At 37.9% G+C, this 27,820-nt stretch overlaps 1 protein-coding gene across 32 annotated transcripts in view; it reads left to right on the forward strand.

Annotated features, from left to right (window-relative positions):
- DLG1 (discs large MAGUK scaffold protein 1) overlaps positions 1 to 27,820 on the forward strand; it is a 279,291-nt gene that overhangs the window by 18,050 nt on the left and 233,421 nt on the right. The window contains exon 1 of one of the 32 annotated variants that reach the window (XM_009201998.4): positions 16,432 to 17,475. The exons of 30 other annotated variants lie outside the window; for them this stretch is intronic. In XM_009201998.4, the coding sequence (XP_009200262.1) occupies positions 17,446 to 17,475 (30 nt within the window). In that variant the 5' untranslated portion in view covers positions 16,432 to 17,445. Of the gene's footprint in view, positions 1 to 16,431; positions 17,476 to 27,820 lie in introns of those variants that run through there. One more of the 32 variants, XM_021935058.2, reaches the window with a different exon arrangement.

Below are 27,820 nucleotides of genomic sequence, written 5' to 3' on the forward strand. Positions count from 1 at the left end.
TTTCCTTTTTTTTTTTTTTTAAATAACAGTTAACTGATCTAACTCTTGCCAGGTCATTTTCAGTTACTTTGTGACTTTATAACTTTGTTTCTTCTATATCTTCTGAAGTAGTAAATATAAAGTGACAGGATTAGTATCCCATTTTCTTAAAATTTTCTTTTTGTGTATATATTATCTTTTACTTTGAGCATATGTCTAGTGAGATGTTTGGAATAATGTTTGTATAATATTTAATGATTGTTTCAAAGTGATAGGGATTTTTTTCTTTTTTGCACTTTTCTATATTACTTTTTTTGTTTTTTTAGAAACTGTGTCTCACTCTGTCGCCCAGGCTGGAGTGCAGTGGTGCCATCATAGCTCACTGTATCCTCAAACTTCTGGGCTCCAGAGATCATCCTGCCTCAGCCTACTGAGTAGCTCGGCCTACATGTGTGCACCACCACACCCAGCTAAAATTATTTCTTTTTCTTTTTTTGGAGACACAGTCTTGCTCTGCCACCCAGGCTAGAGTACAGTGGTACAATCTTGGCTCACTGCAACCTCCACCTCCCGGGTTCAGGTGATTCTTCCACCTCAGCCTCCTGAGTAGCTGGGATTACAGGCACCCACCATCACACGTGGCTAATTTTTGTGTTTTTTGTAGAAATGGGGTTTCACCATGTTGGCCAGGCTGGTCTTGAACTCCTGACCTCGGGTGATCCGCCTGCCTTGGCCTCCCAAAGTGCTGGAATTACAAGTATGAGTCATCACACCCAACCCTAAAACCATTTCTTTAAACAGTTTTTTGAAGACTGGGTCTCACTGTGTTGCCTAGGCTAGTCTCAGACTCCTGGTGGTGGTCTCCAGCAGTCCTGCCACCTCAGCCTCCAGAGTAGCTGGGATTACAGGTGTAAGGCACCACACCCAGCTCTCTCTATTAATTTTTAAAAATAACATGTCATTTTTATAAGAATAATTCTGTTCTAAAATAAGAGTGAATCACTTTTAGAGATTATAATGAAGGATATATGGCTTTCGAAAAAAGCAAGATTAAAGAGTAGGAGGAATTGCCTGATTTAATGGGATATTTCAGTAGAAAAGGGTTGATTTATAAGGAAGGATAGGTGACTCTCTTAAGAAGATGAAACCAGGCGTGGTGGTTCACACCTGTAATCCTAGCACTTTTGGAGGCCCTGGCAGGCGAATCACCTGAGGTCAGGAGTTCAAGACCAACCTGGGCAACATGGTGAAACCCTGTCTTTACTAAAAATACAAAAATTAGCCAGATGTGGTGGTTCGTGCCTGTGGTCCCAGCTACTTGGGAGGCAGAGGCATGAGGATCGCCTGAACCCAGGAAGTGGAGGTTGACAAGGAACCCGGGTAGCCAGAATCATACCACTGCACTCCAGCTGGGTAACAGGGTGAGACTCCCTCTCAAAAAAAAAAAAAAAGCAAGATGAAAGAGTAGGAGGAATTGCCTGATTTAATGGGACATTTCAGTAGAAAAGGATGCACCCTACTCCTAACATCACAATATATTTTAACTAGAGCAGAGATTCAAAGGTTAAAAAAAAAAAAAGAGACCATTAAAGTAAGATTTTGGGCTGGGCCCAGTGGCTCATGCCTATAATTCCAGCAATTTGGGAGGCCAAGGTGGGCAGATCGCTTAAGCTCAGAAGTTTGAAACCAACCTGGGCAACATGGCGAAACTCCATCTCTACAAAAAATACAAAAATTAGCTGAGCATAGTGGCTCACTCCTGTGGTCCCAGCTACTCAGAAGGCTGAGGTGGGAAGATCACTTGAGTCCTGGAGGTTAAGGCTGGAGTGAGCCAAGATCGCACCACCCTACTCGAGCCTGGGCGACAGAGTGAGACCCTGTCTCCAAACAAAAAAAAAAGTTTAAAATCAAAAAAATATAAAAATTTTGAATTTTAGTAGGGAAGGCTTTTCTAACCATGACCAAAAAACACCACAAAAATTAAAAGGTTAAGGATGCTGCTGACTTTATAGAATTTCTTTGTGGACTTTGACTTCAAATTTTGATTGTAGAACTTCTGAATCTTGAAAGATATAATACGAAGATAAATGATACACTAGGATGAAAATTTGTCACATATATGAAAAAGGACTAATCTTAATTTCCAATCCTTACAACCTAAGAAACCTCTTACAGATACTGAGAAAAAGACCCATGTTCAATAGGAAACTGACTCAACAATGTGAGTATTGTAGTTTGGAGGAAAAGAAATATATGTGGGCCAATAATCCTATGAAGAAATACTCAACCACACTTAAAAATGCAAATTACATTGACAGCAAGGATATTTTTAACAAATTTGATTGTCAGAGATTAGATAAATAGGAGGAAACAAGTTCCTATACAGTTAGTAAAAGGGAGAATGCGGTAGTGCAACTTAATTTGAAAGACAACTTGATAGTATATATTCGTATCCTTTGATCCAGCATATGCTACAGATTTACTCAAAAGTTATTGAAGATATTTCTACAGGGATGCTCATTGCAGCCTTATATTAGTAAAAATCGACAGGGAATATAAAAGATTATCAGTAAGAAATCGGATAAACACATTATGGTAGAGCCATTTAATGCAAGATAAAGTAGCAGGCATAATATATTCTGTATCTACTACGTGTTATTAAATAAGTGAAAGCAGGTTACATATCAGGAGGCACAGTATGACTTAGTGTAAAAAGAAAAGAAAACCGTGAGGTTAGGCATATCTGGAAGAATATACACATAGTCTGCTTTCAATAGTATTCTTTTAAAATTGATAAATAATTATACATATTTATGTGGTGCATGTGATATTTTGATACATGCATACCATGTGTAATGATCAAATTAGGGTAATTGGGATATCCATCATCTCAAGCATTTATCATTTCTTTGTATTGAGAATATTCCACATTTTCTCTTGTAGCTGTTTTAAAATATACAATAAATTGTTGTTACCTGTAGTCACCTGCTGTGCTATTGAACACTTCTAATTGTGTTTTTGTACCTATTAACCAACCTGTCTTCATCCCCTCCTTCACTACCCTTCTCAGCCTCTGATAAACTACCGTTCTACTCTCCAAGTCCATGAGGTCAGCTTTTTAGCTTCCATATGTGAGTGGCAACATGTGATATTTGCCTTTCTTTGCCTGGCTTATTTTTCATAAGATACCCTTCAGGCTCATCCATGATGCTGCAGATGACAGGACTTCATGCTTTGTTATGGCTGAATAATATTCCGTTGTCTATATACGCTACATTTTATTTATTCATCTGTTGGTGGACACTTAGGCTAATTCCATATTGTGGCAATTGGGAGTAGTGGTGTGATAAACATGGGCATGTAGAGATCTCTTTGATATACTGGTTTCTTTGCTTTTGGGTTTATACCTCGCAGTGAGAGTGCTGGATTAAATGGTGGTTGAGAAATGACCGTGCTGTCTTCCATAGTAGCTGTACTAATTTATATTCCCATCAACAGTGTACCAGAGTGTCCCTTTCTCTACATCCGTAGCCAGCATCTGTTATTTGTGGTCTTTTTGGTAATAGCCATTTTAACTGAGGTAAGAGAATATCTTTTTTCTTTTTTATTTTTGAGACAGAGTCTTGCTCTGTCGCCCAGGCTGGAGTGCAGTGGTGTGGTCTCAGCCCACTGCAACCTCCGTCTCCCAGGTTCAAGCAATTCTCCTGCCTCAGCCTCCTGATAGCTGGGACTACAGGTGTGCTCTGCCATGCCCGGCTAATTTTTTGAGTATTTTTAGTAGACACAGGGTTTCACTATGCTGGCTTGTCTGGTCTCGAAGTCCTGACCTCGTGATCCACCTGCCTTGGCCTCCCAAAGTGCTGGGATTACAGGTGTGAGCCACCATGCCCAACTTATTATGGTTTTGATTTCCATTTCCCTGAATATTAGTAATGTTGAACATTTTTTCATATACCATTTAACCATTTGTATGTCTTTTGAGAAATGTGTAATCAGATCATTTGTGCATTTCAAAATCAGGTACTTGCTTTTTTGTTGCTCCTTATATATTCTGGTTGTTAATCCTTGTCAGATAAATTGCTAATATTTTCTCCCATTCTGTGAGTTGTTTCATCACTCTGTTGGTCATTTCCTTTGCTGTACAGGATCTTTTTAGCTTCATGTTATCTCATTTACCTATTTTTGCTTTTGTTGCCTGTGCTTTTGAAGTCTTACCTAAAACATCTTTGCCCTGACCAAACGTCCTGAAGCATTTCCCGATTGTTTTCCTATCGTATCATATCGTATCCTATCGTTTCGTATCATATTGATGGTATCTTTTCATGTCTTAGATTTAAGTCTTTAATCTATTTTGATTTGTTTCTATGTTTTCATATTGTGAGTGATGGGAGTCTAGATTCATTCTACATATGGATATCCAGTTTTTCCCAGCATCGTTTATCGAAGAGACTATCCTTTTCCCATTGTATATTTTTGGCTGCTTTTTCAAAAATGAGTTGGCTTTAAATGTGTGGATTTATTTCTGCATTCTCTGTTCTGTTCCATTGGTCTGCATGTGTGTTTTTCGATCAGTGCCATGCTTACTTGGTAACTGTAGCTTTGTAGTAGGTCAGGTAATGTGATGCCTCCAGTTTTATTAGTTCTGCTCAGGATTGTTCTGGGTATTCGGGGTGTTTTATGATTGTATATGAATTTTAGCCTTGTTTTTTCTATTTCAATGAAGAATGTCTTTGGTATTTTATTAGAGATTGTATTGAATCTGTATATCGCTTTGGGTAGTATGGATATTCTAACAATATTAGTTTTTCCAATCTATGAACATGGGATATCTTTCCATTTTTTTTGTGTCCTCTTCAGTTTGTCTTAGCAGTGTTCTATAGTTTTCATTGCTGAGATCTTTTACTACTTTGGTTAAATGTATTCCTAGGGGTTTTTTTTTTTTTTTTTTTTTTGGTGGCTATTATAAATGTGATTGTTTTCTTGATTTCTTTTTTAGATTGTTTGGTGTTAGTCTATAGAAATACTATTGATTTTTTTTGTATGTTGATTTTTGCATACAGCTTTTTAAAAGTTGCGCCTGTTATTTACAAGTCCCCCTTTTCAGTCCTTCAGTGTTTATCTTATTGGGAGGGGAGTTTGCTGACTGAATGGTGTTAAGGGATACTTTTCCCTTTCTCTGACCTTGTGTTTTAATATTTTAAAATAAGCCATCTGCTTTAATTTGAGTAGAGTTTTAGGAGGCAGTAGAGTTAAAAGTATATATTCAGCCGGGTGTGGTGGCTCACGCTTGTAATCCCAGCACTTTAGGAGGCTGAGGCGGGCGGATCACTTGAGGTCAGGAGTTCAAGACCAGCCTGACCAACATGGTGAAACCTCGTCTTTACTAAAAATATAAAAATTAGCCGGTTGTTGTGGCGCGAACCTGTAATCCCAGCTACTTGGGAGGCTGAGGCAGTATGCGTGGAGGCAGAGGTTGCAGTGAGCCGAGATTGCATCACTGTCTTCCAGCCTGGGTGACAGAGTAAGACCCTGTCTCAAAAAAAATTAAATAAATAAAATAAATTTAAAAAAATATACACACACATATTTATATATTCAGTGTACCAAGTTTAATCTGAAGTTCTCTAAACATTAACAAAAAATTTACTGAAATACTGTATAATCTTACATAAAGGTACACAGATCATAAAGGAGTAGGTTGATTAATTACTGCATTGTGAATATACCAGGTCAAGAAAAAGAGCATGGAATGACTGCTAACAGGTTCTGGAATTAGATAGTGATGGTAGTTGTACAAGTCTATGAAAATATCAAAAATCACTGAATTGTACACTTCAAAATTTGGTGAATTTTATAGCATGTCCATTTTATCTCAGTTTAAAAAAGAAAAATACCAGCACCCGAGAAGTCTTTCTTGTACTCTTCCTATTTACTACCTATCCCCTCTTCCTCAGAGGACCATCCCAGTCTCCAACGTCATAGATTAGTTTTGTGTTCTTTTAAATTGCATATAAACAGAATTACATGGTGTATATACCCCCTTGTGTGTAGCTTCTTTTTTCTTTTGTTTGGCATTTCATCTATGTAGTTAAAATTTTTCATCCTTACTGTTGTATGATATACCATTGTATGATGTTCCAAAATATATTTACACATTCTGCTGTTGACAGTCATGTGGGTTGTTTCCAGTTTTGGTTAGTGTTGCATTGAACATTTCTTTTACATTCAGGTCTGCTGTAACACAACAGAACTTTCCTAAAAATCACCACACTATGAAAAATGGCACAGTGAAAACCACAGGCGTTATTTGAAAAATGAGGGTAGGGGCCAAACACTTAAAACTTTGTGAGTGATGTATTAAAAGAGATTAAAACCTAATAAAAATGACAGCACAGTTTTACACTTTTTTTATCCCCCCCTTAGAGGAGGTCTTGCTTTGTTCGTCAGGCTAGTGTGAGATGGTGTGATCATAGCTGACTGCACCCTTGAACTAATGGGCTCAAGCTACCCTCTGCCTCAGCCTCCCAAGTAGCTGAGATAATAGGCGTGAGCCACTGTGCCCAGTTTATGCATGTTAAATGGTGAATACATATGTGAATGCTACAGTCAACACGGCATTTTACCTTGGAAAAAAAACTCAGCTTTGCTTGTAGGAAAAGAGTTGCATCTTGTGAGTTCCCGTGACATGCTAGCTGGGGGAGTTACCTGAAATTGGATAAAAAGTTATAGCACCAGTTGTAGATGAGTGTGGATCATAAAACTCCCATGAACTCAAGTAGCTGGTAGATGTCTGAGGTGTGTGTATTTTGTGTGTTCTTATGTGGCTCATACAGTCTGGGCGCAGTGTTTCGCCTTTACCTGGTCTTTCTCACAGACAAGAGTGTACCTAAGCAAACATGAAGTTTATTTTGGTTCATATTGTTCCCTAATACATCAATCCTAATAGAACAAGTGTGTGTTTTCAAAATGAATTATAGCAGAACTGACTGTCATTTTTTTAGGGGGCACCTATATACTCATTTTTGTTGCATATATACCCAAGCATGAAAATTGAATGCGTATGTTTAGTTTTAGTACTTAATGCCAACAGTTTTGCAAAATGATTATGCCTGTTTTCATAATTTTGACCAGCATATGCAATATTTATTTGCTTCACATCTTTGCCAACACTAGTTAATAATTTTAACCATTCCAGTAGGTATGTTAGATGTACTTTATATTGTTTTATTTGCATTTTCCCTGTCATTAACAAGATTAATAAGCACCTTTTCATATGTTTGTTGTTCATTTTGCTTTTCTTGTGAAGTGTCTGTTCAAGTTTCTTGTTTACTTTTTTTTTTTTTTTAAAGACGGAGTCTCGCTCTGTCGCCCAGGCTGGAGTGCAGTGGTGCCATCTTGGCTCACTGCAAGCTCTGCCTCCTGGGTTCGTGCCATTCTCCTACCTCAGCCTCCAGAGTAGCTGGGACTACAGGCACCTGCCACCATGCCCGGCTAATTTTTTTATATTTTAGTAGAGACGGGGTTTCACCGTGTTAGCCAGGATGGTCTCTATCTCCTGACCTTGTGATCCGCCGCCTCAGCTTCCCAAAGTGTTGGGATTACAGGTGTGAGCCACTGCGCCCGGCCCTCTTGTTTACTTTTTAATCTGTCTTTTGTCTTATTGATTTGCAGGAGTTCTTTATCTGCATATGATTCCTTTGTTAAATATATATATTGTAAAATATTTCCTTCCATTCTGAGAAATTATTTTCCTTATGATATCTTTTAAAGATGAAGATTTCTTAAAGTTAAAATAATCCAGTTTATGGTTAATATGCTTTGGGCCTACCGAAGTGTTTTCCAACTCTAAGGTCTTTAAGCTTCTCTAGTATTTGTCAGAAGCTTGCATTTTACTTTTTCAGCCTCACCTCTGTAATCGATGCTGCAATTTGTAAAATTTCACCTGAATCAGCATTTCAGTCCATCTCCATCCTTGTCATTTAATCTAAACCACCCTCATTTTTTGACTAGGTTATTGGAATAGCCCCTTTAATTGCCCTATCTGCATTCACTCTTGCCTCTTTCAAATTTATCACCGCTTTGCCTCCATGTGACATTATCTTTTATTTATTTATTAATTTTTTTTGAGACAGAGTCTCTGTTGCCCAGGCTGGAGTGCAGTGGTGCGATCTCTGCTCGCTGCAACCTCCGCCTACTGGGTTCAAGTGATTCTCCTGCCTCAGCCTCCTGAGTAACTGGGATTACAGGCACGCCCTACCACACCTGGCTAATTTTTGTGTTTTTAGTAGAGATGGGGTTTCACCGTGTTGGACAGGCTGGTCTCGAACTCCTGACCTCAAGTGATTCACCTGCCTCGGCCTCCCAAAGTGCTGGGATTATAGGCGTGAGCCACCACTCCTGGCCCATGTAATGTTATGTTCATAAAATGCAAATTATGTCATTACTCTTTAGTGGGTTTCCATTTCTCTTAGAATGAAGTAGGAAATTCCTAGTGAGATCCCCAATTCCTAAAGTATTTCACCACTGCCTGTTTTTTCCACCGTCTTCTTTTATAACTTTTTTTTTTTCTTGACCACTGTTTCCTCTTGCCTCAGGGTCTCCACATAATGTTCTTTCTGCATAGAAGTCTGTTTCTACTTCTTTTGCCAATTCCTCATTTTTAGCATCTCAGTTTAAATGTCAGTTCATCCAGCCATTCGTTTTTTTCAGCAAATACATATTGAGCACCTGGTATGTACCATGCAGTGAACAAGGCACTTAAACAAAGCAAGCATTTCTGTCCTCACGGAGCTTACATTCTAATGGGGAAGCCGGCAATAAACAATAAATTAGTAGATTATCTGGTATATTAGAAGGGGAGAAGTGATGTAGGAGAGGAAAAAGCAGATAAAGGGGGCTCAGGAGTGCCAGATTGTGGGGATACTTTGCAATTTTAAATAGGTTAGTCACTGTAGACTTCAATGAGAGGTAATATTTGTGTGAAGCGCTGGGAGATGCTGCGGCTTTCTGAGGGATAGCCAGTGCAGAGACTCTCAGGAAGGAGTGAGGCTGGAATAGATGAGAAATAGCTAGATGGCCAGTATGACTGGAGCAGAGTGAGTAAGGGAAGGCGCAGTGCGAGATGAGGTCAGTGGGTAAGACAGGTGCAGATCAGGTGAAACCATTGCAGGATTTTGGAGCAGAAGGGGAATGTTATTTGACTTAACAAAAGGATCACTCAGGCTGTTGTGTTGAAAATACAGTAGGGAAAAGGGTAGAAGTAAGGGACCTGTTGGGAGGCTGTTTTAGTAATCCAGTTAAGGGTGAATGTTGGCTTATCAACCAAAATGGTGACAGTGGAGGTGCTAAATGGCTGAATTATGGATATTTTGAATGCAGAGCATGAGGATTTGAGGACAGATTGGAAACAGGTTATGAAAGTAAGACTTGAATCAAAAAGTCACTACAAGAGAGTCAAGGATCACCGCAAGGCCACTTTCTGATGGAAGCCTTCCTTTACCTCTCAGATTCAGTCTTTGTTGTAGCACTTTGTACCTCTGCTTAATTATATTCATCACTGTTGTAGTTAAATACTCTATTATATATTATTTTGTGTGTATTTGGATCTCCACTAGACTGTAACTTCCCTGAGACTAGGAACTATCTTCTTTTTCTTCTTTTTTTTATTTTTTATTTTTTTATTTTTTGGAGACAGGGTCTTGCTCTAGTGCTCAGGCTAGAGTGCAGTGGTGCCATCTCAGCTCACTGCAGTCTCTGCCTCCTGGGCTCAAGCAATCGTCCTGCCTCAGCATCTCGAGTAGCTGGGATTACAGGCACATGCTAGCATACCTGGATAATTTTCGTATTTTTTTTATAGAGATGGGGTCTCACTATATTGCCCAGGCTGGTCTTGAACTGAGCTCAAGCAATCCACTCGCCTTGGCCTCCCAAAGGGCTGGATTATAGGTGTGAGCCACCACACCTGCTAAACTGTCTTTCTTATTCACTGAAATATGTATAATACTTGCAGTAGTTGTTCTGTAAATATTTTTTGAATGAAGTGAGAGCTGTGGGTCTTACTGTAATTAAAGAATGGGCCAAAGGTGATTATGTTTCTTCTAAGTTTTTATTATACAGAATTTTAAAGATACAGTAAAATTGAGAGAGTAGTATAACAAACATCCATATAGATTCACTAGTTGCTAATATTTTGTCATATTTGCTTTTCCTGTATGCATGTATTTTTTGGAACTATTTGAAAATCAGTTGTAGACATCATGCACTTAAACTATTAAAGCTTCAGCACACATCTCCTAAGAGTAAGAATAGTTAGATATTCTTCTGTGTAATCTTAGTACCATTAGCACATCTGAGAAAATTAGCAATAATTGTTCAATTTTCTCTCCAGTCTCTATTCAAAACTGTCCCCAATCTATTTTATGGGACTTTAAAAAAATCAGATTAATCAGTACACATACCATTTATGCATTTGATTGTTAGGTGTCTGGTTTTAACTGGGTTTTCCTAAAAGCAAAACCCGAGGCGGAGGGCTTAGGTGCTACTAATTTATTTAGAATTCATTCCTAGAGAGCAGAAGTGAGGGAAAGGGGGAAGAGATTATAGGAAGGGGAAAAACTAATACAAGGATGCTTCCTGCCACTAAGTGTGACTGATTTTTGTATCCTTGGTATTGCGTCCCTGAGCAGCCATGTATACTGCACGTTAGGACTCTGCAAACAAAGAGAAAGAATTTATCTACTGGCTTCTAGTAGGTGGCAGTTCCCCCACACTTTAGGGTTGTGGATTTGTCAATGTAGGTGATAGTAGTGTCCGGTGTTGTGGTTATCAGGAAAGCCCCAAGGGAGGAGGGTGAGAGGAGGAGATGTGGACTGGGGGCCACAGGCCCAAAGTGTTGCTGAGGCTGCTCAGGATGAAAGATAAGTGTGAAGATCTGGAGGCGACTGTTGGAATGGGTTGGGAGTACACATACCACATCTGGTGCAGTGTCTCTAGTCTTTTGTCATCTAGTAGAATCGTCTTCCTTATCTTCTTTTCCCTGCTTTAAATGACATTACCTTTTTGAAGAGACCATGCCAGTTGTTTTACAGACTGTCACACATTCTTTATTTGTCTAATTCGTTTCCTCGTGTTATTTAACTCATTCCACTAAGTCTTGTATCTCTGGTAAGAGGAAGTTAGGTGTAAAGGTTGATTAGACTCGCTTTTGGTAAGCAGACTTCATAGTGATACGCAGTGTTGTGTTTCGTATTGCATCATCAGGAAGCACACAGTGTTGGGTTGTTGCTCTTGTGGTGTCGAGTTGGATTGCTTAAAGGTGGGGACCTCCAGATCTTCCACAGGAAAGGTACGTTTTTCTTGTTGATACTATGAAGTTTGTGTGGGGATGTACTTTGGCACCTTGTAGTGAGTCAGTTCCACCCATTGCTGATCATTGCCAAATCGCTACATTTAAGGTTTCAAAATGTGATTTTTCTCCCCAATTTTATCATTCCATTTGTATTTATTAGTTGACATTCTTCTATAACACTCTTTTTCTTCATCAACTAGGGATGAACTTCTGTTCCTTCTAAAAAGACAGGCTAAAGTTTACATTACTTTCTTTGAATGATCAGTTATTTGAGTAGTTTATGTGATAATCCCCTCCAGAGATTGCGAAGTTTGCCCTTTTTCTGGATCTCTCTCTTTACAGAGTTATCACCGTATACGGAGAAATTTTTATTGACTAAATGTTTACATACATTTAAGTTTGGATGCTGATATTACTTCGTATTTGACTAGACGAATCACTTGAAGGGGTATCTGTTTTCTTCGGATATGCTCTGCTAGTCAAGCATGTCCTTGCCTTCCAGCAATTTTCCCAAGTTTATTTTGAGTTTTCACTGCCCCTGAACTAGAATCCATGCAAGCGATGGTTTCCATTTTTCTATTCCTAGGGGTTGCTTTTTCTTTGAGGTGTTATTTTTGAGAGGTAAGAAAGTGGACAGGCAGGTGACACATTCTTCCAACTTTAGCCTTTTGCCCCAGAACTGGTAAAATAAAATTTGAGAAATACTGCGTGAGAAGAAAGCACATATTGTATTGATTTTAAAATATTAATATTGTAAAATATTAATACAATATTTTGCATTAATATTTTAAAATGAATACGTTTTGTCTTCCTTTCTTAGACTCATGTGTTCCACAGGAATGGATTAAAATAATAACCATATCATTTTTCAAATAGCATAATTTTAAAAGGTATATCACATACATTGCAGTAATTTGGGATGTCAGAGGAGCATGAATTCATTCTTGCTATAGCCTCCTAACATACATGAGGTGAGCCAGATTTTGGTTCTTAATATGTGGAGCTTATACTGTGTTTACTTTAGAATTTATCAGACTGTCATTCAGGGGTGTTGGTACTGCCCAACCTTGTGGTATTACCCTATAGAAAAATGATGAGAACTTCAGGCTTCAAGACGGATGTTTCTGTGTTTGTTTAATAGCTTTCTTGGCAGTTGTACTTACTACCTAGACAAAGGAAAATATTGCAATAAAGTTAAAATAAGGAGAGAAAGAACTAATTTTAATAGAGATAGAAATGTAATAGGCAAGTTTATTTTTTTAAAAAAAGCTGTAGAAATACAGTAATATGTGGTATGATGATGTGTTGGCCAGTCACAGACCATGTGAAGTAGGATCCCTTCAGGTTATAATCCAGCTGAGAGCTGTGTGTCTCCTAGTGACTTCATCACTGTCATAGCATTGTCGTCCAGCGCATGTCAGGTGTTTGTGGTGATGCTGGTGTAAAAAACCTGTTCTGCCAGTCATGTAAAAGCAGAGCACGTATAATTAGGTACAGTACATAATACTTAATAAATATTAACAATTATGTTACTAGTTTATGTACTATACTTTTAGTAGTTGTTTTATAGGTGTACTTCTACTTATTTTAGAAAAAAGTTAACTGTAAAACGGCCTCAGGCAGGTACTTCTGGAGGTATTCCAGAAGACGACATTTATTACTGAAGAAAGAAAAACATGTTTCTGTAAATTTAGTATAGATCAGCCTGGGCAGCATAGGGAGACCCTATCCCTACCAAAAAAAAAAAAAAAGGCGTGGTTGGTGGCTCATGCCTGTAGTCCCAGCTACTTGGGAGTATGAAGTGGGAGAATTGCTTGAGCCCAGGAGGTCAAGGCTGCAGTGAGCTTTGATCAGTCCACTGCATTTCCAGCCTGGGCAACAGAGCAAGACCCTGTCTCCAAAAAAAGAAATGTTGTAAGAGAAGGGGAACAACTGTCATATTATGCCAAAAAAAAGAGAAAGCTGTTAATCTAGGAGAAAACTCAGCAAAACATTACACAGTTACTGAGAAAATAAAAGTCTGTGTGAAAGCTTAAGTACGTCACATTGGTTAGATCTATGTGTTCCAAGAAGACACCCCCAATTAGTTTTGAATTACGTGTTTTGATTATGTGACATTTTCAGTAACTCATCATTTAAATAATCTTGATTGCTCTATATCTGTATCTGCACTTATGACTATTTTTAGTGTTAGAACAGTGATATCTCATGTGCTCCTAAACCTCCTCCCCACTCCTGTTTTTTGGATTTCCAAAGTGATGTGTGTTTATTGCAAAATTTCCTAACTTTATATGTTTTCAATTATGTGGAAGTCATATCAGAGAACAAATACTAACAGCTTCTGTTATGCTCTTAATCCCTTTTTCTTTTAGAATCTCATTCTTTTTCATTATGGAATATCTGTAACCTCTTTCTCTGTCTTGGGCCTCTGTTCCCCTCTTTATTTTATCCTGTAAATATATTCAAAGATTTCATTAGAAAAACAGACAAAAAGAAAAAGGTACTTCTCAGTAGGACCCTAAGTAATAATAAACATATAGGATTAGCTGAACAAATACATACAAATGGTTAAAAGAGGTTATCTCGGGAAAATAATACAAAAGAGACTTTCAACATTATTCATCTGTCTTTATAAGTGTGTTTAAGGTGTGCCTGAATTATCTGTGTAGTTAGATAATTTTTTTTAAAGTAAATAAAGGGAAAAAGAGAACAGTTAATGTGGAGAAGGAGGGTCAGAAGCTGGGTTACAGAATATTGGGAATGAGAAGAAAAGGAAGAAGAAAAGGCAAACTACGTTTTCAAGAAGATTAGCTAAGAAGAGAAGGAATGCTATAGGGTCTTACGAAGAAGTCCTTTTTTCTCCCTTTTTCCTAATGGCATCTTTGAACATATTACATTTATAAGATAAAGAAGGGAACAGAGGCCCAAGATAGAAAAAGAGATTATAGACATTGTATGAAGGGAGAATGAGATTCCAAAAGAGAAAAGGATCAAGGGCATAACAGAAGCTGTTCGCATATGTTATCGATTTTTTGGTGGCATTTGCTACTGTCTACTCTCTGCTTTGGAAAATTTTTTATCTTCTTGGCAACTGTTTGCCCTGTTGGTTTTCCTTCATTTTGTGTTTTTTTTTTTTTTTAAATATTTTAATCATGGAGAAACTGTAGTGAATATTATAAATATCCATGTATTTACTAGTACCTTAAGAAGATAAAATAGTGTAAGTATAGTTGAAGTATCTTGTGTTTTCCACTGTAATGACATTCTCCTGCCTTGTTCCCCAGAATTAACCTTTGTCTTGAATTTGGTGCTTGTCACTCACGTGTACTGTTTATCGTTACAGTTTTCTGTACCTTTCTTGTGCTTGGGATTCATTGAGTTTCTTGGATCTGTGGGTTTATAGTTTTTACCTAGTTTTTAGACGGTTTTCACCAATTATTTCTACAAATATTTTTTCTCTTCCCTCCCCTTTGCTTTCAGGGATTCCAATTACATGTATATTGGTTTGATTGACTTTGTCTACAGTTCACTGATACGATTAATCTTTTTTCAGTCTTTTTCGTTGGTATGTTAAGTTTTAGACAATTTCCGTTACTAAGTCTTCAAGTTCATTAATCTTCTGAAGTATCTAGTCTACTATTAAGTCTCAGTCGGTTTTTCATTTCAGACAATTTAGCCCTAGAAGCTTGATTTAGTTTCTCTTCTCTTCTCCTCTCCCTGTCCCTCTTTTTGGAGACAAGGTCTCGCTGCATCACCCAGGCTGCAGTGCAGTAATGGAGTCATGGCCCACTGCATCCTCAGCCTCCTGGGTTCGAGCAGTCCTATTGCCTCAGCCTCCCAAGTACCTGGGGCTACACATGTTTACCACCAGACTGGGTCTCAGTAGTTTCATTTTTGTCTCATTAACACACTCAAGCTTTTCTCTATCTTCATAAACATAAGGGACAGAGTTAAAGTAACTTTTAAAATGTTTTTGTCTGCTGATTTCTATTATGTGTCATTTCTGGGTCAGTTTTTATTGATTGATATTTTTTTTCCCCCCTCTTCTCTGGATTGTGTTTCCTTGCTTCTTTACGTGCTTGGCAATTTTGATGAATTTGGCAGAAGGGTCCCAAGTGCAGGAGCTTCTATCCTGGTAAAGTTGGAGTTCTCAGCCTTCCCAGCATGCCTTTGCCAACCCAAAAGCACATCCCACGTTGTTAAGAGTTTTTATAGAGCTTGATCTCCAGCCCCCCAACCCCTGCCCTTCTTGAGGTTGGTGGGTGGAGCTGAAAGTCCCACCCCTCTGATCCTGTGGTCTTTCCTTATCCTGAGGCTTTCTAGGGGTCTCACTTTAAGTGACCTCATGAGCATTAGCTGTTATCCAAAGGGCTTGTCATGAATAAAAAAAGACCTTCCCATTACTAGGAATTTCCAAGAGTTTTAGGCACTCTGTGACAGAAACAAAGACTGAATATATTTTGTATTATACCACAATAGATATATAGCTGTAGCTGGCATTTATTGAGCACTGTTGCCCTATTTATTGCCACTATTGACTTAACATGTCAGCATTATTCTAAGTGCCCTGTGTATATTATTTAATCCTCACATAACAGCCCCATTATATAAAGTAAGGTAAGGTCCCATTGGGCCTGTCTCAAGTATATCCTGTTAGGCTTTAAATAAAAGACTGTGATCTGATACATACTAATAATAGTAATAACAACATTGATAATGCTTACTATTTGATAGGTTCTACCAAATGGTATATATGTATTAACTCCTTTTCATAACCCTTACAGTGAAATGTGGTTTAGTCTGTAAGTTGTTGGTGCAGTCCCTGTGTATTGGAAATGTTAGGAGGAGGAATAGGGTATAAGAGACAAGTAGGAACAGTTCAGTTGTTTGAACTTGAGGTCATTCATAGTATCTGTAAACTATGAGGAAACTTTGTGGACAAAAATTGCAAATGATACTATGCATTGAAAATTTTTTAGAAATTTTTTTGGATTTTAAAGTTTTTTTACAGACAGGGGTCTCGCTCTGTTGCCCAGGCTGGAGTGCAGTAGTGCAATTACAGCTTCACTGCATCCTCAAACTCCTGAGCTCAAGCCATTGTCCAGTTTCAGCCTCCCAAGTAGCTAGGACTACAGGCACATGTGGCTAACCTTCCTATGGCATTTGTGTAGGGGAGTGTGGCTGGAAGCTTATGATACTGAAGGCCAGTTGCATATCCCTCTGCCGTGTCCCCCGTTAGCCTGTCTAGCTCCAGTCCTAATGATCTTGGAGACAGGACAGGAATTCACAAAGTTAGTTGACTTAAAAACGAAGACTTCTTGAGTTTGAAAGGTTACATAGTTCTAACTATCTTTTTGTGGTGGTTTTTTTGGTGTGTGGGGGATCAGTGAAATGGATTTAGTAAGGCAATAAAGTTAAAATTTGCCTTTGTTGGTAAAATGTTATTTATTCACTTTTTTAGCAAAGAAAAGAAAGGCAAGATTTAGAGATAATATTTTAAATTACTGTGTTTTGTTTTTCCTGCTCCCCTTCTCAAAAAAACCACATGGAATATTCCATTCATTACTGCTCGAGAAAGTCATTACTTTGCAGGCTGCAGTTGCTGAAATGGTTTAGTGGAAGAAATGTTTGCCTGCATATTTTTAGTGATTTTTTTTTTTTGGTAGTTGTCATTTGAGTATCCAAACTGTAGCTAACAAGGAGAAGCAGATTTAAATTTATATCAGGGAAGCCTCTTTGTGGAGCATTTCATCAGATGACTTCCTGTCAACCTCATATCTTGAAAAGAGGGATTAATGAAACAGCCTCTGAAGAAGCAGTGGACTCTTGTGGAATAAACCCTGACATCTTCCACAGTGTTTTGTGGGATAATTTCAAGTTCTTCAGATACAGATTACATAAAGAAGATTGTAGGGCACGTGACAGACTCTGGTTTCTTGTATTTTAGATAGTAGAAAAATTGCTATCTCTAAGAATGGATCCTGGAGAGATATAGTTACAGTTATAACTTTTTCATTTATGATTTTATCTCACAACTTTATTTTTATTTACATTTTTTGTTCAACTAGGCAACTTAAAATAGTTTTGCTTTATGTATAAAATATTGTAATCGTAGAGTAATGGATTGCCTGTGCATTGTCACCACAAAGGTAAGATATAATATGCTTTTCTGTATTTCATTGTTAGTGACAGATGTGAGAGACCCTTTGTTCAGTGTATTTTAAAAATAAGGTGTAACCATTGTCATACATTTGAAAATAGATATGTGAATCCCTGTGATGCTTAGTTTATATCCTTTAGAAAAGGCAATCTTTTGAAATGTGTTTTAGATAGCTAAAATGTGTTACACAGATATTTTTTTCCCTGAGATTTTCAGGAAGCCTTTCTCCCAACAGCAAAGGTCTGTAAAGCCTTGATTATATTTAAATCTTCTAAATATATTCTCAGAGTTATTCCCCTCCTCTTTATTTTGTGTCCCAACATGCCATGCTAGTTGAAAGTATAACTCATCTTGAGAACATTTTCTGGACTCTTCCATCTATTATAATTATAGTTAATTTTTTGTATTTTTAAGAAGAGGAAAATAGTCAGGTGCTGATTGTGTTGCCTTTAGAAAGATGTTGATTTTGATTTAAAATGATTAGACTTGTACAAGCACTCTTTCAGAGTACTTGTTTTGAAGTCTGTTTTGCTCATTGTCTTCAAAGTGCAGCATGCTTCACTTAATCTCTAAGTTTGGCTTCTTTTATTTTTGAGCACCAGTTTGCAGACATTGTGTGATGGTGTTATTATACATTCAGTGTGCTTACATTTAAAATTTATCCATTGGTTTTTAAAATATGGAATAATTTACCTTTTTTATTCCTATGCACTTAACAATGTCTCATAGTGATTGCTAGACAAACTTGTTGAGATTTTAAAATTATGTTTAGTAATAAAAGAGTAGGTAAATTTGTAAATTCTAAAAATAGGCTATTACTCTTCCTGTATAGTGAATTATTTTTCATAAGAGGAAAAGCAGGAAAATTGATGGAAATTAGTTTTCTTTTCTTGTTGCTCACAGAGTTCTAGTTCGAACAGTAGTTTCTGATCGGATACAGACATGCCCATTGTCTGTTTCCATCCTGTTTATAAGGAGATGTCTTCTCTGTGCCTCTAGGTAATTGTCTTGTTGAAATATTCTTACTGAATGTTTGAAGGGCACAGAAGCCTGGAAAACAGGGTTGTTGCTGCTTTTTCCCTCTCTAGATTTCTTTCGTGGTTGTCTGTGTTGGTTCTCCCCTGTGATTTACCTTTCATCATTTCATTCACTTTGGTTTTATTTCCAATATTATGGCAAGGTTATTTGAAATGATCTATCTCCTCTCTCTGCTCCATCTTCCTTGATAGACTTAGACTTTTTTTGCATTGACTCTTTTTTAGCAAAAGAGGGTCTATTTTGCTTAAAAAAATTAGATGTAATCATTATCCTAAAGTATTTATAAATTTTTATTATGTAACTGTTAAAGCAAAAATAGAGAAGGATGTAGGTTGGAAATTAGAAGCCTAAAACATTGTTTGTAGTTGCTTTTGAAAAAGCTAATTAAAATAATTTATTCTGTTATTAGAAATAAACCCTTTGAACATATTTAACCAATGGTTCTAGCAGGAAGAGCAAAATTCTTGATTTTCTTTTCAACTAAAGGCTGCAGTGTGTACCCCATCCCTTGTTCTTCTCTCCCTTTTCTGGTCTTACAGAGCTTTGTGGTTTTATATGTGTTTTAAAAGTCTGACAGTGTAGTTGATGTAATTTTATCATGTTAATACTAAAACACCTTTCCAAGTGAAATTTTTTTCATCATCCGCCTCCCCTCTTTCCCACTTGTGTAGGCATGGTGAACTAGGTAGGCACGCTGCATCATTGCTTCCATGGATACCCTTAAGTACAGGCATGTGGGTTGAGCTAAAGCAATGATGATTAGTTTTTTGGTTGTCCCCCCCCCCCCCCCAACTATATGTTCTTCACAATGAAGACTCTTATTTTAAAACGTTTGCAAATGACAAGGTTGTGAGATGTGATGACTAAATCATCACTGCTACTGAGCTGCCAAGTCTTGGTCTCCATTTACTAATTTAAGACTGTCATAAATAGCTCTACATTCCTTTTCTGATTAATATGTTTTAAACCCAAGTGTAATGTTTGTTTTGTTTTGTCTTTTAGTGAAAATGAAAATGTACTTCTCTTTGAATTAAAAAAAAAAATACTCTTCTGGATTTAGATATTTTGTAGGACAGAAAGACGCTAGTGAGCATTCCTACCATGGCAGCATTTCTGATTTTTGTTCGTACACTTATATACATTGTTATGTACTTTAATCAGCTTGGATACAGTATTTTGTGCTTTTCCACATAGTGTCTAAGAGAGATTTATTTTTGTGTTTGTAAGTTCTTGGTTCTTAGCTAGCTGCTTTGCAAACATGTCCGTTGAGGTGGAGTTAATATTGTTAGAGGCCAGGCAGAGAAGTGTCATTTTCGTCAGGCTTGTAATCACTGTAGGAAAATTAACTCAGAGCATAAAAGGCCCAACAAGAGTGATTTAGGATTATTGTTATATATGGTATATTTTCTTATGTTAGCAATAAAGCACTCTGCTTAAACTGCAGCTGAGGGCATTCGTGTTCTTTAGCGTGGAGGATTCCCAGCTGTCAAGTAACTTCTGAGAGTTGCATAACTTTAGTACCAGAATTTCTGGTAGTAGGATCATATCTTTCTCCATCTTTTGTTATACTGCTTGCTGATCAGCTAAACAGAAAAGGGGTGTTCTCTATCTCTCTTCATTTTAGGGTTGTTTAGCAGTTTAGGTAGCAGGAGAAAAACCTGAAAAGAAAAATATTTTTCGTGTATGTCCTTAATTAAGAAAAGAGAAAATAAACATTCATATTTCAGGAGATTCTCTTACACTCAGTGCCAGTTGTTAAATTTTTTTATTATTGAACTTATTTTCCAAAACCATGGAGTCCATGTTAAGTGCCATTAGGGCAGTGTTTGAGGTATGTACAGTCTTGAGCATCTCTTCCAATTAAGGAATTGGCAATCCATATATTTTAGAAGCTGCAGACCAGGTTTTCATTATTTTTGTTAACAGAACTTTTTTTAGGTCTCGTGAGGTGTTTCCTTCGCTTTGAGTTTGAGATCTTTCCCACCCCAGACAGGGTCTTGCTCTGTCACCCAGGCTGGAGTGCAGTGGCGTGATCTTGGCTCACTGCAGCCTCCGCTTCCTGGGCTCAAGTAATCCTCCCACTTCAGCCTCCGAGATGCTTTGAGATCTTTAGGCAGAATAGTTTCCTCTCTTTGGAAGCTTTTTAGGCCAAATCTTACCCTTCAGATTCCAGTTTGTAGACTGCTTCCTCAGGGAAACCCTGTGATCCCCGTTACGTTAGGTTCCTCTGCTTCTGTGAGTGTGCACTTTCTCCTTCCTTCATGCCGCACAGCGTGCTGCTTATTTGTGCGATCCTTCAGGAATGTATGTGTCTCTCATTGGCCCGTAAGTGTTAGAAAAAAGTCAAGCTTTTGTTCTCCATGATATCCCTGGTGACTGACCACGTGCCTGATACATAGTAGATACTTAGTAAGTTCACTAATTGTTAAAAGAATGAAGCTTTGGAGCAGATGGTAGAAATTTATGGATTAAAAAGTATTTTAGTTTTTAATGCATTTAAAGTCCCATTTTGAATATGGTTATAGATTGACATCCTGGAATATCATCATTAACATTTATCTATTATTCTGTATTTATAATGCATTCAAACAGATCGAGAAAGTGGCTTATCCTCTTATTGTTTTTCCATGTATTTCCTAGTTTATGGTGGAAAGGTAGTATGTCATCATGTCTCAACACATAAATATTTGACCGATATTTAACTTAAATATTTGGTTGATCTGTTGACTTTGTTGTATATTTGTTTCTGGCTTATATGGGAGACTGAATCCTTTTTCATTTTATCGGGTGTGCTTCTGTCTGTAGACTCAACTTTAGCACTGTCCAGTAGAACTTCATATAGTGATGGAAATGTTGTCTATCTTTGCTGTCCTGTCCACTGGCACTTGAAACGGAGTGGCTAGTTTGACAGAGAAGCTGAATTTTAACTTTAATTAATTTAAATAGACTTAAGTTATTAGTCTATAACAGCCATTCCCACAAACCAGCCAACTCTTCACTTATATTTTAAACAATTTTTGAGTAGATAATAAACTCACATAATTTAAAAATCAAAACTATCATATGAAAGTTTATGTCGATATGTCTCACTTCTATATCTTCCCCCCAACTCCTATAGGAAACTATTCTTTGTTAGTTTCTGTTTATCTTTCTAGTATTTATACAAATACAAGTAAATAAGAATGCTTTTATTTCTGTCTTTCCTTACACAATAAGTAATGTGTTTTATATAATATTTTGCCTCTTGGTGGCTTTACTTGCAGTATCCTGAAGGTCTCTCCATTTTAATACATAGAGCTTTTCCTCATCCATTTTTACAGAAATATATTTGATCATATGGATGTACCATAGTTTATTAGCCATTTTAAATAAATGACCTGGCTGGGCACAGTGGCTCACATTTGTAATCCTAGCACTTTGGGAGGCTGAGGCAGGCAGATCACCTGAGGTTAGGAGTTTGAGACTAGCCTGGCCAACATGATGAAACCTTGTCTCCACTAAAAATAGAAAAACTAGCCGGGCGTGGTGGCGCATGCCTGTAATCCCAGCTACTCAGGAGGCTGAGGCACAAGAGTCACTTGAACCCAGGAGGCAGAAGTTGCAGCCAGCCAAGATCACGCCACTGCGCTCCAGCCTGGGTGACATAGTGAGACTCCGTCTGCAAATAATAAATAACTGACTGACCTGTAACAACCAGTTCCATTGGAAAAAGATGAAAGTTGGATCCATACCTAATACTGTATATCAGGAAAAAAAAAGCTCAAAATGTTCGAAAGATATATGCTATGGTGTGAATGATGGTGTCCCCTCCAGAAATCATGTTGAAACTTAATCCCCAGTGTGACAGTGTTGAGATGTTGTGGCCATTGAGAGATGATTAAGTCACAAGTAGGATTAGTGCCCTTATGAAAAGGGCTTGAGGCAGAAGGGAGGGCTCTTTCACCCTTTGCTGTGTGAGGAAATAAGTGTTCTTCTCTGGAGAGTGCAGCAGCAAAGTGCCATTTTGGAAGCAGAAGCAGCCCTCGCCAGACGCTGGTCTTGCCAGTGTCTTGGTCTTGGTCTTCGCTGCCTCCAGAAACCTGAGAAATAAATTGTTATTGTTTATGAATTACCTAGTCTGTGGTATTTTGTTATAGTAGCACAAATAGACTAAGACAATATAAATGTATTTTTGCTGGACAGTAAATTTCTTTCTCATCTTTTACACTTATAAGCTACTTCAGTGAACAACTTTGTATGTATGCCATTTTATATTTTTGCAGGCATTTCTGTATGGTATGGGATAACTGGTTCACAGAGTATATGCAGATGTAATTTTGTTACCTGTTGTCAGATTCCCCTCCATAGGAGTTGTGCCATTTTGTATTTCCACCGGCCGTGTTTGAGAATCTTTCCCTGCAACTTTATTGACAGAATGTGTTTTCACATTTTATGTTTTTGCCAATTTGCTTAATGAGAAATGGCATATAAGTATAGTTTTAATTTTCATTTCTTCTACATATTTAAACATGGTTTATTACATATTTTTTTCTATTGGGATGTTGGTCTTTTTCATCTCAGTTGCTGGGAGCTCAGTATCTGTCAGGGAGATTAGCTTTTGTCTCTGATGTCAGTTGCAGTTTTTTTAATCCCGCACTTTGTCATTTTTTTATTTATGGTGTTATCAGTGCTTCTCTTCTCTTCCCCTCCTTCTTCTCTCCCCTCTCATCTTCTTCTCTCCTCTTTTTTCTTTCCCCTCTTGGCTAGCTTCTGCATTTGGGTCATAGTAAGACCTTACACATTCCAGAATTAAAAAGAAGTCACCCAGGTTTTCTTTTGGTTACTTTATGTAGGATTTCACTTTTAAATCTCTGGACCATTTTCGGTTTATCCTGATGCGTAGTGTTAGTTGTGTAACCAGTGTAATATTTTTCCAGATAGGTACCCATCGTTCCAATGTCTTTTTTTTTTTTTTCTTTTTTGAGACGGAGTTCCGCTCTGTCGCCCAGGCTGGAGTGCAGTGGTGCCATCTCAGCTCACTGCAAGCTCCACCTCCCAGGTTCACGCCATTCTCCTGCCTCAGCCTCCTGAGTAGCTGGGATTACAGGTGCCCGCCACCACGCCCGGCTAATTTTTTGTACTTTTAGTAGAGATGGGGTTTCACCATGTTAGCCAGGATGGTCTCGATTTCCTGACCCTGTGATCCACCCACCTCAGCCTCCCAAAGTGCTGGGATTACAGGCGTGAGCCACGATGCCCGGCCCCAATGTCATTTTATTAAGAAGTCTGTATTTATTTGCCTCCTCTGAATTGAGATGCTACCTTTTGACAAATAATAAGTTCTCATGTGTATTTGGGTATATTTCTGGATATTTGATTCTGTGTTTCACTAGTCTGTCTGTTCATGAACCAGATTGACAGTTCTTTACTTACTGAAGCTTTATATAGTATACTTTAACATCTAATAGGGTTATCCTCTATCATTGCTTCTCTGTCTTAGAGCTTTTCTTAAAAAAAAAAAAAAACCAAAAAAAAAAAAAACAAGATTCTTGTTTATTTTTCGGTATACACTTTAGAATCAATTTATCTAGTCCAAGAAAAAAGCATTTGGGCTTTAGGGACACCCTCTAAATTTAAAGTAGTACACAATGAGGAATGTTTCCACCCAGTAGAGCGAGGCAGGAGAGCTGGATAAGTTTATCTCATACACCTTCCCTGCTGCTAGTGTGACTCACCACTGGAGACTAGGCAGTAGTCTTCTCGATTCCCTATCCTGGGAGGCAGAGTTTTAAATTATTTCCTGTGGTCCTTACCAGTGGGTTTTTGTTAATAGGAGAAGGTAAGAGAGAGGAATCAAAGACTTATTTTAACTGGTTTCGTTAGTTTTCCTAGCCCTTTGCTCCATGACTAACCGTTGTCTGAGTCAGACCTACCTTTTGACTAAATCGGATGGGTTTATTTCTGATGCCAACTCTGGCTGATGTTGGATGCCCAGAGATCTGTGTTGAGAATTCCGATAGCAGGTTACAGGAAAGGGTGTGCTGTGATCCATTGGTAGTCTTTGCCATGGCTGAGATTGGAGATAGGCGGGAGACTTGGCAGAAGATGGGATCATTTGTATTTAATATATTTTGAAAATCCTTAGCATATCATTGAATGTTTTCCTATAGCTTTTATAATGACTTCTTGATTTGAATATTTAATCAGTTAACATTTGGATTATTTATATTTTTTTCCTCTTAAAATGATATGCTGGATGCTTAATCTCTAGGTATAACCATGATTCTTTAGGTGAGGAATCTCTAATAATAAAGATGTAAAAATTTCTAATATTTTGATAAATACTGTGAAAATTTCCACAAGTTAATCACCTTCAGACTATTTTTCCAGTTAAAATATCTTACTTTATATAAAATGCAGTGGCGCAATCTCGGCTCACTGCAAGCTCCGCCTTCTGGGTTCACGCCATTCTCCTGCCTCAGCCTCCCGAGTAGCTGGGACTATAGGTGCCCACCACTGCGTCTGGCTAATTTTTTGTATTTTTAGTAGAGACGGGGTTTCACCATGTTAGCCAGGATGGTCTGGATCTCCCGATCTCGTGATTCGCCCGCCTCGGCCTCCCAAAGTGCTGGAATTACAGGCGTGAGCCCTTGTGCCCAGCCTAAATATATTTTAATTAAATTGTCTCTTTATTTCTGTTTAGAAAGGGCTTATTATAGCTCCTAGTCTTATCCACAGTGATTGGGTTTCTTTGAAATTTCCATAGTATATTGTTTTATTATTTTTTTTGTCTTGTGACTGAATCTTGTTCTGTCGCCCAGGCTGGAGTGCAATGGTGTGATCTCAGCTCAGTGCAACCTCCACCTCCCGGGTTCAAGCGATTCTCCTGCCTCAGCCTCCTGAGTAGCTGGTATTACAGGCATCCGCCACCATGCCCGGCTCATTTTTGTATTATTGGTAGAGACTAGGTTTCACTATGTTGGCCAGGCTGGTCTTGAACTCCTGACCTCAGGTGATCTGCCCGCCTTGGCCTGCCACAGTGTTGGGAATACAGGTGTGAGCCACTGCGCCTGGCCTGTTGTTTGAATTCTAACTATTGTACCTTTTTCTTAATTTTTATTATCCTGTCAATATTCATCTGGTGTTCACCTCACTGGGGACCTGCTGAGTTGAAATATTAGGGGTTGCTTTCGAGTGCTACCCTGTTTTTTGCTCACCCTTGTGCAGTCAGACAGAGGATAACTGAGGCTTTCATTTTCCATAGTTTGTCACTCACTTTTTAAATTCCCCGTATTGTGATTTCTGTGGCATTCACTCAACTGAAGTTGTTCCACTTAGAATGAGCAGAATAAAGAGTAATAGGCAAAAGCTCAGGCTCTGGAGATTGTCGAGGTTCTCGTCCCAATACTTGCTTGGGACTAGTTGCTTCTTATTTCAAAACTAATAATAAAAGTAGATTATAGAGCTGTGCTAATTCCTGGTCTTCTGAGACAGTTCCCTGAAACTTTGGTTGATGAAAGTTTATGACTAATAGCTATGCTACTTATTTTGGTGATTAGACAGATTGCTTAATATTCCTTCTAGGCTTCAGTTTCTTCATCTGTAACGTGGGGGAAAATAATGGTATCTATATAAGCGTTGTTAAAGATTACTTGAGCTAGTAATGCCTGTCAAGTATGTGAAACGATGACCAACACATAGTAAGGCTTCACTAATTGTTAGCAGATCTTTTTAATAATTTTTATTAAATAGTAAAATACAGCTTCCTGGCTGTACGGAACAGTCTTTTCTGAATGTCTTACTCTTTTCTCTCTTTTAGAGTTCTTCTTCTTTGCCTCTTGTGACTAGTGTTATAGTTTTCTTTATTAGAGGTGTGGGTGGTTTTACGTTCAGGTGTTTCATTAAGGCAAGCTGGAGATAGGAATAAAAGGATTATGAAAGAGGTGGAGCTTGAAAGATGCTTTTACCCACACCTGTTTCTGCTTTATCAACCTCTTTTTGCTGCCTTTATTTTAGATTTTAGAGTGATGCTTTGCCTTGTCTTCTGAAACAGTTCCCTGAATCTGTAGTTGCCGAAAGTTCATGATTCTTTTGGTGATTCTTTCTATGGGTAAAGAAAATATATGCCCATATGTGGGGGTGTTTGTTATACCAGCTGGCGCCCAGCAAATAATTGTTTTAACTCTATAACTGATCGAGTTTTAGGGATTAGGTCACCAGAGAACTGTTGAATTGTTTTGGTTTATCAGTTTGGGAATTATGAATGCAAAATTTGACTCTTTTGGGTAAAACAGCTATTCATATTTATATTAGGGCAATTTTACTTGTAGGTTGTATTAAAATTGTATGTTAGAAACTTTGAAAGGAGTATTAAGTATTTTAAAAGAAAGTCTCAGTGCAGATATTTCAGGTTTTTTAGATTTTTTTGACTTCAAATTTTTTAAGTTTAATTTTAATAGTGAATAGAAATGCTGCCCTCTACTGTTGGCTGATTGATTGGCTGCCATGTAAAAATGTTCAGTAACCTGTAATAGAATTTTTTAGTGTATATCATATTAACTACGTTGCAGTATAATTATGTAAACAGTTTTCCTTATAATTGAGTTATTAAGTTATAGTCAAGTGTTTCCTAATAGTGCTAACTACTATTAAATATATTCATCGCCATTTTGGCTTTTAGAAAAACTTGAGTCCTGGAGAAACTTTCGTTTAGTCTTAGCTCCTCATTTTAGATGGTGAGGTTTTAGTACTTCCTAGATTGATCCCTTATGGTTATGTGACTCAAAATTTGTCTTGATAACTTATAACCAAACTGTAGGTAAAGATACATTTTTCTAAAATAATTATTTTTAGTTTATGCTATGTAAAATGTCTGAAATTTTGAAACTTATGTTTTACATGCAAAAAAAATTGGAATTTAAATCACTTAAAAGTCCTTGCATGTTTATTAAAATGAGGCACTGCTTTTTTTTTTTTTTTGGAGACGGAGTTTTGCTCTTGTTGCCCAGGCTGGAGTACAATGGCACGATCTCAGCTCACTGCAACCTCCATCTCCCAGGTTCAAGCGAATCTCCTGCCTCAGCCTCCCTAGTAGCTGGGATTACAGGCATGTGCCACCATGCCCGGCTAATTTTGTATTTTTAGTAGAGACAGGGTTTCTCCATGTTGGTCAGGCTGGTCTCAAACTCCCGACCTCAGGTGAGCCGCCTGCCTCGGCCTCCCAAAGTGCTGGGATTACAGACATGAACCACTATGCCTGGCGAGGCACTGCTTTAAACAGTGGTACTGTTGAGCAAATTTTAACCTCTGATTCATGT

Source organism: Papio anubis, chromosome 2, assembly GCF_008728515.1.
Source record: "Papio anubis isolate 15944 chromosome 2, Panubis1.0, whole genome shotgun sequence".
NCBI lineage: Eukaryota > Metazoa > Chordata > Mammalia > Primates > Cercopithecidae > Papio > Papio anubis.